At 39.2% G+C, this 18,320-nt stretch overlaps 2 protein-coding genes across 5 annotated transcripts in view; both read right to left on the reverse strand.

The window, feature by feature from the left end:
* The window catches only part of LOC127356652 (nuclear factor 7, brain), a 181,119-nt gene extending 170,476 nt beyond the window's left edge, over positions 1–10,643 (reverse strand). For 2 of the 4 annotated variants that reach the window (XM_051388614.1, XM_051388613.1), the window contains exon 1: positions 8,342–10,643. In XM_051388614.1, coding sequence (XP_051244574.1) covers positions 9,245–10,627 — 1,383 coding nt within the window. In that variant the 5' untranslated portion in view covers positions 10,628–10,643 and the 3' untranslated portion in view covers positions 8,342–9,244. Of the gene's footprint in view, positions 1–8,320 lie in introns of all 4 variants that reach the window. The other 2 variants (XM_051388610.1, XM_051388612.1) reach the window with 1 other exon arrangement.
* The window catches only part of LOC127356631 (nuclear factor 7, brain-like), a 192,625-nt gene extending 181,610 nt beyond the window's left edge, over positions 1–11,015 (reverse strand). The window contains exon 1 of the transcript XR_007882013.1: positions 10,961–11,015. The gene's annotated coding sequence lies outside the window, so the exon portion shown is untranslated. The remainder of the gene's footprint in view (positions 1–10,960) is intronic.
* Between the last annotated feature and the right edge of the window lie 7,305 nt (positions 11,016–18,320).

Genomic DNA, 18,320 nt, shown 5'->3' on the forward strand with positions numbered 1-18,320 from the left:
TTTGCAGACTTTGAGTTTTGCTGGGGATTATTAACGAGCGACCTGCCTGAATGACGGCTGCCGTTACTATTCCTCAGACAGATATCCCTATAGAGAATCTTATTATGATCGATACTCACCTAAGGATAACTACGGACCCCCAAAGCATGAAAGGGACCGGTATGACAGACGGGATTCCTACACTCATTCTGGATCATCTGAGCACCATGCACGTGGCTACAGCCCATCACCTCGAGACTACTCAAAGCGTGGTCGCTCTCCTGAACGCTGTGAGGACAGACATTCCTCTGATCGTTCTCCAAGTCCTGGACATGTACGGTTCCATTCCCCATCTCATATCAACAAGGTAAACTACAAGTAGTTGACAATGAGGGCCAATTGCCAACTACTGTCTTCGTCCAGGCCCATACAGACAGTAATGCTTCACCTACTGACTTAACCAGAGAAAGTTTGTCTGGGATTGATGTGTCAAGAAGACATGTGTCAGTTGTGATTGAGGAAACTCTTGTGCATGCTTTTGTTGACACCGGAGCTGACATTTCAGTTATCAGCGAGGATTTTAGGATGTCTACAACTGCTCTCCACAAAAAGCCAATTGTAAAGCAGTTTCTTCCTCTCACCAGTGTCACGGGTGACCCTCTGGACTCAGTTGGTTCAATCTTAGTCAATTTAAGTATTGCCCACAAGCCAATGACACATGCTCTTCAAGTTGTCAGAAACTGTACTAAACCACTGATTTTGGGCTGGGATTTTCTGGTTGCTAATGGAATTATTGTAAACACCCGAAACATGACTCTCATAGTAGATGATAAAGTACACTGGTTAGCCCACACCAGTATGTCCCTAAGCTAACTGATGTTACACTGTCTTCTACAGTTACAGTTCCAGCCATGTCAGAGATGGTCATCACTGCTAAACTAGATGTACCACTTAAAGGACTAGTGCCTCATGACTATGCAGGTGTGTTTGAACCGCACTACACAAATCATTCAACTACCGGTTTTGCATGGACTGTAGCAAAAGCTGAACAAGGTTCCATCTATGTGAAAGTAGCTAAACCCTCCAGCGAGGACGTCATGTTACATTGTGGCACTCAGATAGACACTTTTCATGCCACATCTGGCAACAGCAAAGATGAGTACACTGTGATGGAAAGTTCTGTCTGTAATGTCAACATTCAGATGCCTGTAATGTCGAAGCCAACTGTACTGCCTGACATTTCAAACCCTGACCTCAAGTGCACAAAATAAGAAACTGAAAGACACTTTAAGTTCATTCTCGGATGTTTTCAGTCAACACTCACAAGACTTTGAAAGGACGCGCCTGGTTACACACAAAATTACAACCAGCTGTGACACTCCAATCTCACAAAGAGCCTACCGTACCTCTCCTGCCATGAAAGCAGAAGCTTAAAGCTCAGGATCTCATTGAGGACAGTACAAGCCCCTGGGCCAGCCCAGTGGTTATGGTGAAAAAGAAAGATGGCACATACAGATTTTGTGTCGATTTCAGGAAACTGAACTCACTTACCATCACTGATGCACATCCTCTTCCGAGAGTTGATGATAGTTTGGATGCATTATCTGGCTATCTATGGTGGTTTTTTTCCACCATGGACAGTCAAGTGGATACTGGCAAGTTGAAATGGATCCTGCAGACAGACCCAAAACCGCATTTACAACAGGCGATGGTCCCTACCAATTCAAAGTGATGCCCATGGGTCTGAAAAACTCACCACCAACTTTTCAGAGACTAATGGAACTTGTTTTGAGAGGTCTCCACTGGACTACATGTGTCACTTATCTTGATGACATAATTTGCATGGGACGAGACTTTGATGATCATATCCAAAACCTGACAGACATTCTTACACGATTCAGACAAGCAGGTTTGAAACTAAATTCAAAGAAATGTGACTTGCAAATCTGCAGTCAAGTATATGGGACACATTGTTTCACGTGATGGACTGGCACTGGACCCAGTCAACAGTCACCGTATACGTGAGTGGCCTGTCCCAAGATCACCTACTGATGTACGAGCATTTCTGGGATTGTGCTCTTATTACAGACGTTTTGTGCACAAGTATGCATTCATCACTCATCCCCTTCACAGACTCACACAAAAACATGTGTCGTTTGAATGGACTGAAGAGTGCTCGACTGCATTTCAGACATTAAAAGATGCACTCTGCTCCCCTCCAATAATGGCATTTCCAAACTTTCATCAGCCATTCATTCTAAGTACGGATGCCTCTAACTATGCAGTTGGTGCGGTGCTTTCTCAGGTTCAAAATGGAAAGGAACGGGTTATAGCTTATGCTAGTCATGTTCTGACCCGCACAGAGAAAAAGTGGTCCACATATGACAAAGAACTTATGCCATTGTCTGGTCTGTCAGACACTTCAGACACTATTTGAGTTGTAATCCATTTACAATCGTTACTGATCATTGTCCACTCCTCAGTCTACAGAAACTGGATGTCACACATGACCCCACAGGACGACGTGGTCGTTGGGCTCTGGAGTTGGATTTGTATAAATGGACAATAATACACAAGAAGGGAAAGAAACACACAAATGCTGGCGCTATGTCACGGATTCCCCTCCCACAAGAGGACCCTATGGTTCCAGAAGAAACAGTGTCTCCCTCACAGGACAGCAACTCCTCTCCTGTCCAACTGGATGCACTGCCTCCAGTTCCACAGTTGCACAATCTGCCAGTGCAGCCTTCTTTGGTGGCCAGCGAAACAGCTCAGGTTTGCTGTTCAGAAAGAGGCACTACTGCTGTTCAGACAACCAACACAGGTATGGAATTGTTGCAACACACACTTTCTAGTCAAGGAAATGACATTGTAGCTGAACAACTGTCTGACCCCATTCTCTCAGAAGTGTATGGATGGGTACAGGAAAACGCCCTTACCTCAGACATGTAAAAGGGAAAGTTCAAAGAAAACTCTGGTGTCAATTCCCTAAACTGGTGCTGTGTAATGACTTACTCTGTCAAAAGGCTCACACTGCACCAGGACAGCCAGTTGTGTATCAAGTACTGATTCCCACCACACTAATCACAGAGACTATGAGCATTCTTCATGGCAATCCCTGTTCTGGTCATTACAGTGCTGAGCGCACATTCAAGAAAGCCCTGTCTATGTGCTATTGGCCAAACATGAGAACTGATATTGATAACTTTTGTACTATGTGTCATACATGTGAAGCTTACAGAAAACCTGTTCCACAACACAGAGCTCCTCTGCAATCTATAGAAGCAGAGAGACCATTCCAGTTTGTGTGCACAGATATTACTGAGCTCCCACTCACCTCAAGTGGACATAGATATGTGCTTGTAGTACAAGATCATTTTACAAAGTATGTTAATGCTTTTCCTATGTTGGATCAGAAAGCAGCTACAGTAGCACAACTACTTTGTGAAAGATATATTCCTGAACATGGTGCTCCAGAAGAACTGTTTTCAGATCAGGGACGACAATATGAATCAGAAATCGTTTACACGATATGTCAGAGACTGAACATCAAAAAGAAAAGGACCTCACCTTACCACCCACGTGGAAACGGGATGGTTGAGAGATTTAACAGGACTCTAAAAGAGCAATTGGCTAAGCTCATTCATCATCATGGTGGTGAATGGGACCACTATTTGCCAGCTGTGGTTCTCTCCTTTAACTCTACTCCACATTCTAGCACGGGATACTCACCTTATTTTTGTTGCCCATGATAGAGAGCCTCGTGTTCCAGCTACTGTGAATGTCTCTCCACCAGTGGTATCACAGACTCCAGAGAACTATGGCTCAGAACTGGTGAAACGGCTTGACACTGTTTTTCAGACTGTTCGCTCTCATCGGGAGGAGCAGAGACTCAAGCGTGAGTACTACTTCAACAAACATGTGAAGTTTAAACCTTATCAGTGTGGGGATCTAGTATGGATGGATGATCCCACTACACAGAGAAAGAAACTGGACCCTAACTGGACTGGACCATACAAAGTGGTTTCAGCAGATAACAGAGGACTCATATACAAACTCTTGGATTTGAGACGCCCTCAGGCTGGATCAAAAGTCATTCACTATGATCGATTGAAACCTATCGGTCAACTTGGGATACAGCTCCATCACCAGTGAACCAACATGCACCTCACCGTCCTATGGGCGCTGTCCCCCAGGTATACGTCATTGTCTGGTTCTCTCCCCTTGTGCCCTGGACCACCTGACACTAGACAGGCTTCAGCCCCAGCCTGCCCCTCTGTTCCCCTACTGACCATCAGGACGGGTCTCACATGTCCAGCCACAGCATAACCAACGGACTGATGCTGCTCTTGCAGTGCCTGTTGGGACATATTCCACTGACTTACCCAGCACTCGTTCGGGACGGGTTGTTCGGAGGCCGCAGCAGCTCTTGCTGTGAGCAAACCCTTTCCCAGATATAACAGATATGGACTGTGTATGACCATTTATTGGGACATTTATTGATTAATTTGCTGATTAGGTTTGATGCTTAACATTTGCAGATGTTTAAAAGAAGAAGGAATAAATACCCTATATGTTGGATGTTAGTATGTTACCTATGCTGTAAACTGTAGTTTCCTTATTCTGGTATTTCACAGTTTTGAAGTTGTGTTTTGCTGAATGTGTAAGAAAAGTGAAATGTTCTAGCATATGGTAGTTTTCTGGCATTTATAGCTGATATAATTTGAATGGTTATGTCTATTCTTGTGACTATTATGTTGTTTTACTATTTCCTTATTAACCCACAGGTTGGAATGCTCAGTAGTAGTATTTAAGTGTTTATTTACTATTTTGGTTGTGAGATGACATTTATTTTTCATAACTTTTGAAATGAGGACATTTCATCTGAAGAGAGGGAATAATGTAAGATGAGATATATTTTGTGAATTACTTTACCATGTTTATTGAATTATTGCATAAATTAATTAAGGGTAATTACATATATAAGCATATTTGTATTCTGTTCTGCAATGTAGATGAGGAACTACATAAGGTGCATGTACCTGGAATGTTACCAATGGTTAAGATTGGCGGAGTGATATGATGTTAAGAGTGAGTTGTCCTGCTGTTAAAAACGGACATTAAAGTGGATCGACTAACCAAGACGAAGTTGTCCCCGTGCTCTTGCTTCACCCACGACCCAAAAGGTAGTTAATCTATTGTTAACGCTAAGAGTAACCAGCGTTACACTATCATTATTGTCTGGCCTGGCTCAGGTTAGAGTAGGCGATGACTCTATCCTAGTAGCAGGGTCCTGTTTCGGGGCTAATAAATTACATGGTAACAGGTCGATACTAACCGATAACAAACTCTGCTATAAAACGTGGAGTTCAGCTACATTATTAGAGTCTTATGTACATGACGGCCAGCACAGCAACAGGAAAAATAAACCAAAACCAGAGAAAGTTCTTCAGTTCATGTTGATGGCTTCACCTGTATACAGTTCCAAGATCCACCTCCTCTGAATGTAGGCTGCAGCTATTCATTATGATTCATTATCATTTTGTCAATAATCATTTAGATGATAAATTAAGGGAAAATGCAGCAGTTCCCAGACCAGCAGTCCCCAAAACCCCCAAAAGCTTCGGTATGATTTGAAACAAAAAGCAGCAATTCCTCTCACCAAAGAAACTGGAACCAGCACCTGGAGAAACAGTTCAGATGTTTGATCTGTGACAGTTCAGACCACCCAAAAGACTGTTTCAGTACGAGTGAGAAATCAGAAGATCTATACTTCTAGACTTCAGCCTCAGATAACTCTAAATGAGTAGCACACAAAGACAATTGTGGATTTCAAAAGGTGAAGTGGGACACGGTTTAATGTCCATTTGTCATCCTGGAGAAAAAACAAGTCTGTTTAAACGAAGGAAGAATCAATGATGCGTCTTAGCGTTGGTGTGCTGGCAGTAGAGGTCGCTGTGAGAGAGGAGCTTCCAGATGAGTGTTTCTGAGGAGTAAGAAGATGTAGCACCAGCAGCAGGAACTGCACCAGAGGACAGCGTGTGGGTCCCAGGTGAGTCCTCCTGAGTTCTCTGCATGTGTAAACAGAAACTCAGACACCCAAGACCCGATCCAGGATCCGATCGCAGCTGTCTGAGCGGGTTTGTGTTCAACTTTAGAAAAATGAACGATAGAATGAATATTCAGAGATATTGATGATCAAATGGAGAATGCAGTTGTGTGAGACTGTAGACAGACCAGGACGCCTGATCAGAGACCCAGCGACTTTTTTAAAGACTTGAAGACCTAATTGGAAACCAGATCCTAGAGAGTCCTAGAGACCAGATTGGACACCCAGGGAACACATAAATCAGACACCTAGAGGCCAGATTACACATAATCTGACATCTAGAGACCTGATAAAACATCTAAAAACCAGATTAGATACCTGAAAAACCAATAGGAGTCCTGGGCACCTTATCAGACACCTGGTCAAAAAATCTGTGACACTAATGTGGATGTAAACAAACTGGGTGATAAAGAAAACCTTTGGTGGAGTGTGGCTATATGTAGATGATGAACCCATTTGAGCACAAAGTGAATCTGAGCGGTGGCCAAACTGAAGGTCAGAGCGATTCCTCCTGTTTGACTACAGCGAGCAGCTGTTTTAGTTCAATGACTGAACCTTTTTAAGAATTAAACTGTATTTGTGGCTGTTTTGAAAAGATTTACATCTTGAGGAGGAACCAATTGGCTTGAAGCTGAGATCCACAGACAGGAAGTGAGAGAAGCACAGACACACTGCTCGTTATGATCTTTTGACAAAAGGTATATATTCTAGATATTTCTTAATTGTCAACACATTTTTCTGCATGTTTTTCTGAGTGGTGTCATACATTTGTACTATGTGTTTCTAGAGAATTCATTCAAATCCTTTTAAACATGATTTTTGGAAAAAGCCCAATGATTTTAATCACCCTACAACCTGATGGTGTGTGTGTGTGTGTGTGTGTGTGTGTGTGTGTGTGTGTGTGTGTGTGTGTGTGTGTTTTTTTTTTAGATTTAGGGTTTACCGTGAAGAGAGCACCATTTCTTCCCGACCTTCACACCCTGATGACAGAGGTTCCAAGGAAATGAGTGTCAACCTTCATATTTTGTTAAAAAAATATCATATTTTGTCAAATGATCACTTTTCTACAGTTTTTGACTGAAAGGAGATCTTGTTTGTGGTCATGTCACAGATAGAAAACTTTATCTACTTTTAAAATTCTATTGATTTACATGCAGATTTAATTTGAAACTGAATTAATTGTTCATTTAAAGACAATTTTCTGATGGTACGAAGTTAACAGAAACTCGTTACAGCCCTTCAGTTATTTTAGATGGTATCAAGTTAATAACTGTATTTCTCCCACTGAAGAATGTGATGTAGTCTAATTGTTACCACTAGAAAACGTTGGATGTGATCATTTTGTTAGTTTAGTTGATTATTTTAAAATATATTTACCAAAATTATGTGCATAGATATCGATATCACTCTGCAAAAGGTACTCAGAAGGCTACTTTCTTAAATAATATATAAGTTAAATGTTCTTTATTATTCTTTTACAGACAGCAACAGAGGATGAATGAGTCTGTTCAATGTTCAGAAGAAACTTTACGTCCGTAGATCTGACAGAGAAAACTGTATTTAAGTTTCTTCCCAATCACCATCAGCTTTATTGTTATTTATAGTCTCTGAAACTGTGAAAGAGAGATGAACCCAGCAGCCAGATTATGTGTGTTTGTTTGCTAATGTCTGCACAATCTGGTAAAACAGGAAATTGTCAAAGCAGATTTTAAACTTTGATTTCAAAATCCAAATATTTGCGTACACTCAGTGTTCTGATATTCTAGATTTTTATGATTTATCAACAAATATAGTTTTCATGTTGTGATTTTCTGAATGGTGTCATACATTTGTACCATGTGTTTCTAGAGAATTCATTTGAATTCGTTCAAAACCCCCTTCTTCTAACAATGCTCAAACTCAGAGAAATCTGTCTTTAGCCTCAGTTTATTAGCTGTTATCCAGTATGAAGCCACATTTTTACCACCCACTGTTTAGATCTTGTGGTTTTTAACTCTAGATTTAAACCAGATGAAGGATTTTAGTCATCAGACATCTGGAAAAGAAATTACATATTGTACTTTTAAACAGAAGATAATGACCAAGGAGGAATCTATAATCAGGAATATGACAAGAAAGTAAAGATAATATTTTATACTGATGAAGAAAAGGAGTAATTCAGCATTAATGTTAATTAATGTTCTGACATCAGCAACATTACATACAGTCTGAACCCAAACTGAGACGTTCCACCTTAAACATGAGACATTCCACCTTAAATAGAAGAACTTCTCCTCTGACTGAATGACTAACAGCAGAATTCAACTGATGGAAACTAAATGAAAACACTGTTAGAGACTTCATCACATCAAACAGAACATTGTTCATATATTTTAGATCATTTAAACAAATATTTTACACATTGTGAACATTTCATATGTGGAATTAAACAATCTGGAAACTTTGCAGCTCAAACATGCAGTTATTGATTAATTTGTATCAATTATTTGGATCCATCAGCTTCCACAAAAAAATAATGAAAAAATGAATTTAAAATGACACAGTATCAATTAAAAGAAAACCAAACATAAAGATCAGTAACTAAGTGAAATAATTTTACATCTGAAAAAGGTCAACAATAGAAACAAAAAGACATTTTTTTAAAACTAAATAACAAAAAGAAAAGAAAAACAATCAGACTAATAAGCATATTGTTTACTGCAAAAAACATATTTCAACAAAGTAAAAAATCCTTTTAGAAATTACTCTTATTTTTGGTCCAATAGAAAAATAATCTTGTCAAACATTTTTTGCATTAGAAACTGATTTTAAGTAAAAATATGTAACATTGTCTTAATAAGATCTTACAGCTAATATTGAGGTGGATTTAACCAGTACCAACAATGGTTGCATAATATCCAAGCAGAGGAAACAGATTATTGTCCTTATTTTCAGAGTAAGAGCACTCGCACACCTTCTCAGTTTAAGAGAAAGTCATCTGGTCCCAGTGTCGGGAATCAAGCAGCTGTTTAGTTTTTATTGTTTTAATAAAATATGCTAAAAATAATTGGAATAATGAGGACCAGGTTTCAGTTTAAAAGGTTCAATTCAGAGATTTTTCTCTTTAAGGAATAAACATCATGAATATAATCATCCTATTTATCTCTAACTGCTCTGTTACACTGTCACACTGACCTTCACTGGTAATATCTTCAGTGGGACTTTATCCCCAGTGAAAATGTATGGAAACATCCTCTCAGTGAAAGTGTGTGTGAAGGTGTGTATGTGTGTGTTAGTATCAGGATCAGAGAATGACAGCTTTCCTCTGTTCCAGTCCAGATTCACTCTGATCCTCTGGACCTTCTTCTGAACTACAAGATCAGTTGATGGAGCTGGTGGTGACCGTGCGGAGTAATTACCTTCATACAAGCATATTATCCATAATCCAGACAGTATGTCTCCCTTCCTCTGGACAGACTCTGCTGACACACCCAGTAACCAGTATGTACTGTCTCCAACCTCGACATCCCAGCTGTGAGTCCCTGAGTTAAAGCCCTCAGAGCCCAGAACAGTCCAGTACTGATCAAACCTCTCTGGATTATCAGGAAGCTGCTGTTTCTCTCCTGGTCTCACACTGGTCAGATATTCAGACAGGATGAGATATGGATGAGCAGTGTTTGGATCCAGAATCACAGGACTGTAGGAGACCATGTCCTTCATCTTGTTCCAGATGTTGAAGGTCAGGTTGCCCAGGTGTTTGGCCTCGTCTATCAGAGCTCCTGAGGGCAGCTGTGGATCCTCCAGCAGGGGGCGCTGCTGGACTCTTTCCACTGCAGCCTTGTAGTTGTTCAGGAATGAGACGTCTTCAGCTCTCAGCTCCTCCTCTGTGGCTCTGACTGTGTCTGAAAGAGCTGCTATCTCTCTGCTCAGAGCCTCCATCTTCTCCTTCATCATCTGACTCTTCTGCTCCTCTTCCTCCCTCAGTGCAGCCAGCCTGGCCTCCTCTTCCTCTTCTAGAAACTGGTGAATCTTCTTAAACTGCTCCTTAATCAGCCTCTCTGTGCGTCGGGCCTGGACCTTCATGTGTTCTGCTGTTTGATCAAACTTCACTTTAACTCTTTCAGAAACCTTTAACTTCTCCTTTAAGGGCTCCAGAGTTTCCTCAAGTTCCTTCTTGTGTTGTCGTGCAGCTTCATCGATGGGTCTGAATCTGTGGTTGGAGTGTTTTTCTGAATCTCTGCAGACGACACACACTGGCTGCTGATGGTCCAGACAGAAGAGTTTGAGTTTCTCAGAGTGCAGACTGCAGAGAGCCTCTGAAGATCTCTGATCTCTCTCCTGTAAGAAACTCTCACACAGGTTCTTTAAAGTCAGATTACAGGGTGGTTCTTCCCTCAAAGATCTTCTCTTACAAACTGGACACTCACGTGTTATTTTCTCCTTCCACCAGCTCTTCAGACAGTCTTTACAGAAGCTGTGGCTGCATGACAGAAGAACAGGATCTCTAAAGACATCATGACAGACCGGACAGCAGAAATCCTCCTCTAATCTGGAAGCCATTTTGTATCTGACCGAGCTGGAAACAGCAAACAGCACATTAAACATGAACTCAGGTATGTTTCCACACCCTGCTGTAAAATGTTACACTTTGAGTCTTTGAATGTTTTCTTTTGTCAGCAGCAGGTTGAACTACTTCAGCGTACTTCCCTGTTCTTTAGTATATTTCCATGTACTTCATTATACTTAAGTATACTTCAGAGTACTTCAGAGTACTTCATTATACTTAAGTATACTTCAGAGTACTTCAGAGTACTTCAGTGTACTTCAGTACTCCGTCCTGTAACTGCTCTCCCTCAGTTAAAGTCACAGATTTGTAATGAAGGTAAATCTTACCGTCTGTCTCTCCGTCTGTGTGTCTCTCCTCAGTGAGAACTGAACAGGAACAATCTGTTTCTTGGTTGATCTCAGGTGATGTCAGTAAGGGGGCGGAGCTTTGTCAGTTTACTGCTGTGTCTCATTTTAAAGGGAAATATGATCCATCACACTGCTCTGAGATCATGTGACAACATGATAGAAAACACGAGCAGAGAAAAATCTTTCTCACTGATATTTCTGTTTTACTTTGTTTAAAGTGTCAGTCTACAGCTACATAGCAGGCCTCAGTCTGCAGAGTCTAGCATGGATTGGTTTTATATAAGCAGGGGTTGGTGAGTGATGAAAGCTGCTATCATCTACACTTACATCAATTCAATTCAATTCAATTCAGTGTTTTTTGTATAGCGCCAATTCATAACAGAAGTTATCTCAGGACACTTTTCAAATAGAGCAGGTCTAGACCGAACTCCTTATAACATTAATTACAGAGACCCAACAGTACCACCATGAGCAAGACCTTGGAGACAAGGGCAAGGAAACACTGCCTGTTAGAAAGCAGAAACCTTGGACAGATCCCTCGGCTCTAGGTGGGTGGTCGTCTGTCTCGACCAGTTGGGGTGAGAGAGAGAGAGAGAGGGAGAGAGAGAGAGAGACACTGACAGACACTGACAGACAGACTTTACAGCTGGTTGACAGATGCAAATGCTTCCTTGTCAGTTAAGAGCTGTTCACACAACATGCAGCAAACTTTTGGCATCAAATCTATTTTTTAAAATGCAGCGGACGGTCACATCTACACTCATACAGCCAGTTATTAATGATCAGATTTGTTGTTGTGGTTGCTAATTGTACATGCAACAAACACTTAAACTTTCTACTTCTTTTAACGGGCTAATAGTTTAGAAGATGCATTTTATGTAAAATAAATGTAATTCTACTTGATTTGAACTGTTATTGATGCTCCGCTGAGGCTGTGGTGGAAATGTTTTCTTAAAGAGTGCACCCTGCAAATGTAGTATCAGTGAAAGAAATGAAGTCGATTATAGTACAAAATTGTTCCTTATACAGAAAACCATTTTGACTCAACTCAGAAGTTCACAACATCAAGCTGGTTTTACATAAATTGTTGAAGAAAAGTCTTGTTTTCTTGACATGGCTCCTCCCATCTTGTGCAAAATGCTGCTGGTCTCATGTGAATGAAGGAAAAAAAAAAATCTACAGTGGGTTCTGCACAACAAACCAGATCTCTGCACGCTGGATAAAGCTTTTAAAGAGCAGGGGTCACAAAGAAATCCAACTCTTCCCATCAAACCTCAGTTCCTGCACTCAATCAATGCCAGTCTGGTCGGTTCAATCTGGAAAAATAAGCTAAAAAACAACGCAGCACCTGCACATTGTGCTTTCTGAGAACATTTCAAGGCAGTGATACCAGGTCAGATGGTGATTCAGAGTCAACAAAAACCAAGACATTTTCACAGGAGAGAAGAAACAAGAGTGGAGAAATCTTTTTAGGTTCTGATAACGTTTGTTTCTCCCCGTTACAGATTCCTGAAGTTACCGGGTACCGGTCTTAATTGCTATCATTATTGTCTGGCCTGGCTCATGCGATGACTCTATCCTAGTAGCAGGGTCCTGTTTTGGGGCTAATAAATTACACAGTAACAGGTCGATACTAACCGATAACAAACTCTGCTATAAAACGTCCTGGGTGGAGTTCAGCTACATTATTAGAGTCTTCTGTACATGACGGCCGGCACAGCAACAGGAAAAATAAACCAAAACCAGAGAAAGTTCTTCAGTTCATGTTGATGGCTTCACCTGTGTGCAGTTCCAGGCTCCATCTCCTCTGAATGTGGGCTGCAGCTATTTATTATAATTCATTATCATTTTGTCAATTAATCATTTAGATGATAAATTAAGGGAAAACGGGGCAGGTCCCAGAGCCCTTGTGAGAGACCAGCAGTCCACAAAACCCCCAAAAGCTTCGGTACAATATGAAACAAAAAGCAGCAAACGCCAAAGAAACTGGAACCAGCACCTGGAGAAACAGTTCAGATGTTTGATCTGTGACAGTTCAGACCACCCAAAGGACTGTTTCAGTACGAATGAGAAATCAGAAGATCTACACTTCTAGACTTCAGCCTCAGAGATAACTCTAAATGAGTAGCACACAGAGACAATTGTGGATTTCAAAATGTGAAGTGGGACACGGTTTAATGTCCGTTTGTCGTCCGGGAGAAAAAAACAACAAGTCCGTTTAAACGAAAGAAGAAGCAACGATGCGTCTTGGCGTTGGTGTGCTGGCAGTAGAGGTCGCTGTGAGAGAGGAGCTTCCAGATGAGTGTTTCTGAGGAGTAAAAAGATGTAGCACCAGCAGCAGGAACTGCACCAGAGGACAGCGTGTGGGTCCCAGGTGAGTCCTCCTGAGTTCTCTGCATGTGTAAACAGAAACTCAGACACCCAAAACCTGATCCAGGATCCGATCGCAGCTGTCTGAGTGGGTTTGTGTTTGACTCAAGTCTTTAGAAAATTGAAGGATGGGTGAATATTCAGAGATATTGATGATCAGATGGAGAACCAGCAGTTGTGTGAGACTGTAGAGACACCAGGACGCCTGATCAGAGTCCTGCCACCCCGAGGCATGTAACATTACAGTTGGCAACAGTTAGCTTCTTTTGGCAACAAGTCTATCTGGAAACTCCATAAATCATCTCGGTACCTTCATCACACTGTCCTCTGTCTGTCTCTAAGGTTGTGTTCAAAGGGAGGCTGCTGAGTCCCGTTCATTTACAGGCTAATGACAGCTACATTAGCAGTTAGCTAATGACAGCTACATTTGAGTGCAGTAACATGCTGTTAGCTAGCTAGCTAACTAATGAATCTTCAATCTGTGTTGCTAAAAGTTGAAGATTGATTGACGGGTGAATGTCAGGATAGTATTGGTTGAAATCAGTAAGTTTGTGCTGACATAAGCACACGTCACTTTTTGTTTTTCAGGAAGACACAATGATTGGATTTTGATATAAAATACGAAGACATTGTGTTTTTGTAAATGTTTTGGCACACATTGATAAACAGTGGAACAATATAACTGAGAATTTCATCTTAAAACATTAAAATGACATGTTTAATTTCACCTGGACTAAATTAAAGTCTTCTAGTTTTAGCATAAAACGCCACATTTTTCTTAGAAGCTTGTTTCCTCATGTGCAAACATACCGACTGCGACTCGGAACCTCGCTGGGAGGAAATGTGATTGATCCTGATGTTTCCAGACTCTGTGTGAACCCTGTCAGTGTCTGAAGACTGAAGAAAGTCTTGTATTCTTGCCATTGCTCCCTCTTCTTTCAAGTTTTTACAACAATTCAGTTTTATTTCATTTTGAAAATTTGAAATAAGAATAAACATTAGTGGTTAAAATGTCACCCCAGGGTTCAATAAAGTGTTTCTGATTCTGATTCTTGGTGTTCCTACTGCACACAGTGGACTGATGTTAAATAACACAGGAAGGCATCCTGGGACACGCTCACTACCACTGACTTTAAAATATTAAATTAATATATTATAAATTAAATGTCAAAGATACAGATTCAGCTCTCTAACCGACGTTCTTCAGAGATGATCCCTTGTTTTTTTTTATCTTTGTGGAGTTTACATAAAATGATCACTATTCTAATGTTTTTGACTGTAATGAGATCTTTTTGCAGTCATGACAAAGATATCTATCAAGACAAGTAGAAAAAATGTAATCTCTCTTTAAATATCAGTTTATTTATAAGCAGATTTAACTTAAAACTGAATTGTAATTTAAAGACAATTTTCTGATGCTACAAAGTTAACAGAAACTTGTTACAGCCCATTAGGTCAGTTATTTTAAATGGTATCAAGTTAATAACTGTATTTCTCCCACTGAACAATGTCATGTAGTCTAATTGTTACCACTAGAAAACAATGGACGTGATGTTTTTGTCAGTTATTTTGGAAATTATAACCAAAATGATGTGCACAGATATCAATATCACTCTGCAAAACGTACCTAGAAGGCTGCTTTATTAAATAATATTTAAGTTAAATTTTCTTTATTATTATTAGTATTAGTTTACAGACAGCAACAGAGGATGAATGAGTGTGTTCAATGTTCAAAAGAAACTTTACGTCCGTAGATCTGACAGAGAAAAATGTGTATTTAAGTTTCTTCCCAATCACCATCAGCTTTATTGTTATTTATAGTCTCTGAAACTGTGAAAGAGAGATATTCCAAAGAATTCAACTGATGGAAACTGAATGAAAACACTGTTACAGACTGAATCATCTCCACTTCATCACATCAAACAGAACATTGTTCATATATTTTAGATCATTTAAACTTATATTTTACACGTTGTGAACATTTCATATGTGGAATTAAACAATCTGGAAACTTTGCTGCTCAAACATGCAGTTATTGATTAATTTGTATCAATTATTTGGATCCATCAGCTTCCATAAACTGGTTGCTGGTCTTCAAATCAAAATAATAAAAAATTAATTTAAAATGACACAGTATCAATTAAAAGAAAACCAAACATAAAGATCAGAAACTGAGTGAAACAATTTTACATCTGAAAAAGGTCGACAATAGAAACAAAAAGCTGATTTTCAAAGTAAATAACAACAAAAAGAAAATAAAAACAATCAGAATAATAAAACAAATAGAAAACATCAGATAAGAAAAAATAAATACAATTAAATAACAAAATAAAATAGAAAAATACAAGATATTAAGAAAAAATTTGCTGTTTAATTTTTCATTCATTTTAGACAAAGTCTCTATTTGTTATTATGTTTGAAGGAATTGTGTCTTATTGTCAGATTTGTTTTGCTAATTAGGGTTTAAATTCTTAAATTCAGCTCATTTGGCAGATTTCTTTCTTAATACCTGAACATTTGATTATATTTAATAATATGTGTCTGTTCCTGCAGTGTCGGAATAATGAGGAGCAGGTTTCAGTTTAACAGGTTCAATTCAGAGACTTTTCTCTTTAAGAAATAAACAACATGAATATAATCATCCTCTTTATCTCTAACTGCTCTATTACACTGTCACACTGACCTTCACTGGTAATATCTTCAGTGGGACTTTATCCCAAGTGATAATTAATGGAAACATCCTCTCAGTGAAAGTGTGTGTGAAGGTGTGTATGTGTGTGTTAGTATCAGGATCAGAGAACTAGAGCTTCAAATAAAGTATGTATTGTCTCCAACCTCGACATCCCAGCTGTGAGTCCCTGAGTTAAAGCCCTCGGAGCCCAGAACAGACCAGTACCAATCAAACCTCTCTGGATTATCAGGAAGCTGCTGTTTCTCTCCTCGTCTCGAACTGGTCAGATCTTCAGACAGGATGAGGTTTGGACGAGCAGTGTTTGGATCCATTGAAGATCTCCTCTTACAAACTGGAAACTCATGTGTTTGTTTCTCTGTCCACCAGCTCTTCAGACAGTCTTTACAGAAGCTGTGGCTACATGACAGAAGAACAGGATTTCTACAAGTTCTTTCTACAAGTATTTTGTTTTTTTCTGAGTTTAACATCAGAAAATTGCAGCTCATCCAGGATTTTATGTCCTTAAGACATGTTTGTAATTTAGATAAATAATTAATTTCATTGGGCTTGATTGATAGATATAACTGCGTATCATCTGCATAACAGTGAAAGTTAATGGAGTGATTCCTAATAATTAAGTGTTGACTTCCTTTACTTTGTTATTATAACGTTGTAATGAGACCATTAATATTCAATAGTGCACTTGTAATTTTTTTTTTATTGGTTCTTCAGAGACAATTCCTTGTGTTTTTTGTCTTTGTGGAGGACAGTGGAACCCTGGGTGGGTCCAGGTAATGGTACAGATTTCCTGAAGCCAGTGAACGCAACCTGACAAAGACTGTCCAAACCGTGACATCTGCATTGCATTTGTTCCCACTGCTGTCAACCTTCATATTTTGTTTAATAAAGGTCATATTATATAAAATTATTACTTTTCTACAGTTTTTGACTGAAAGGAGATCTTGTTTGTGGTCATGTCACAGATAGAAAACTTTATCTCCTTTTAAAAATCTATTTACATGCAGATTTAACTTGAAACTGAATGAATTGTTCAAAGACAATTTATGATGGTACGAAGTTAACAGGAACTCGTTATAGTACGTTAGGTCAGTTATTTTAGATGGTATCAAGTTAATAAATGTATTTATCCCACTGGAGAATGTGATGTAGTCTAATTGTTACCACTAGAAAACAATGGATGTGATCATTTTGTTACTTCAGTTCATTATTTTAAAAAATATTTACCAAAATGTTGTGCACAGATATCGATATCACTCTGCAAAAGGTACTCAGAGGGCTGCTTTATTAAATATTTAAGTTAAATATGTATTATTATTTTACAGACAGCAACAGAGGATGAATGAGTGTGTTCAATGTTCAAAAGAAACGATACGTCCGTAGATCTGACAGAGAAAACTGTGTATTTAAGTTTCTTCCCAATCACCATCAGCTTTATTGTTATTTATAGTCTCTGAAACTGTGAAAGAGAGATGAACCCAGCAGCCGGATTATGTGTGTTTGTTTGCTAATGTCTGCACAATCTGGTAAAACAGGAAAGTGTCAAAGCAGATTTCAAAGTTTGATTTCAAAATCCAAATATTTGCGTACAGTCAGTGAAGAGATAAGTCTTGTGATATTCTAGATTTTTATTAATTGTCGACAAATATAGTTTTTATGTTGTGTTTTTCTGAATGGTGTCATACATTTGTACCATTTGTGTTTCTAGAGAATTCATTTGAATTCGTTCAATCTTGATTTTTTGGAAAAAGCCCAATGATTTGAATCCCCCCTACTTCCAACAATGTTCAAACTCAGAGAAATCTGTTAGCTTTAGCCTCAGTTAATTAGCTGTTACCAGTTTTAAGCCACATTTTTACCATCCACTCTTTAGATCTTGGTGGTTTTTAACTCTAGATTTGAACCAGGATTTTAGTCATCGGACGTCTGGAAAAAAATTACATATTGTAGTTTTAAATAGAAGATAATGAGCAAGGAGGAGTCTATAATCAGGAATATGACAACAAAGTAAAGACAATATTTTATTATACTGATGAAAAACAGGAGGAATTCAGCATTAATGTTAATTAATGTTCTGAAATCAGAAACATTACATACAGTCTGAACCCAAACTGAGACGTTCCACCTTAAACATGAGACGGCCACCTTAAATAGAAGAACTTCTCCTCTGACTGAATGACTAACAGTAGAATTCAACTGATGGAAACTGAATGAAAACACTGTTACAGACTGAATCATCTCCACTTCATCACATCAAACAGAACATTGTTCATATATTTT

This window comes from Dicentrarchus labrax, unplaced genomic scaffold (assembly GCF_905237075.1).
Source record: "Dicentrarchus labrax unplaced genomic scaffold, dlabrax2021, whole genome shotgun sequence".
Classification (NCBI taxonomy): domain Eukaryota; kingdom Metazoa; phylum Chordata; class Actinopteri; family Moronidae; genus Dicentrarchus; species Dicentrarchus labrax.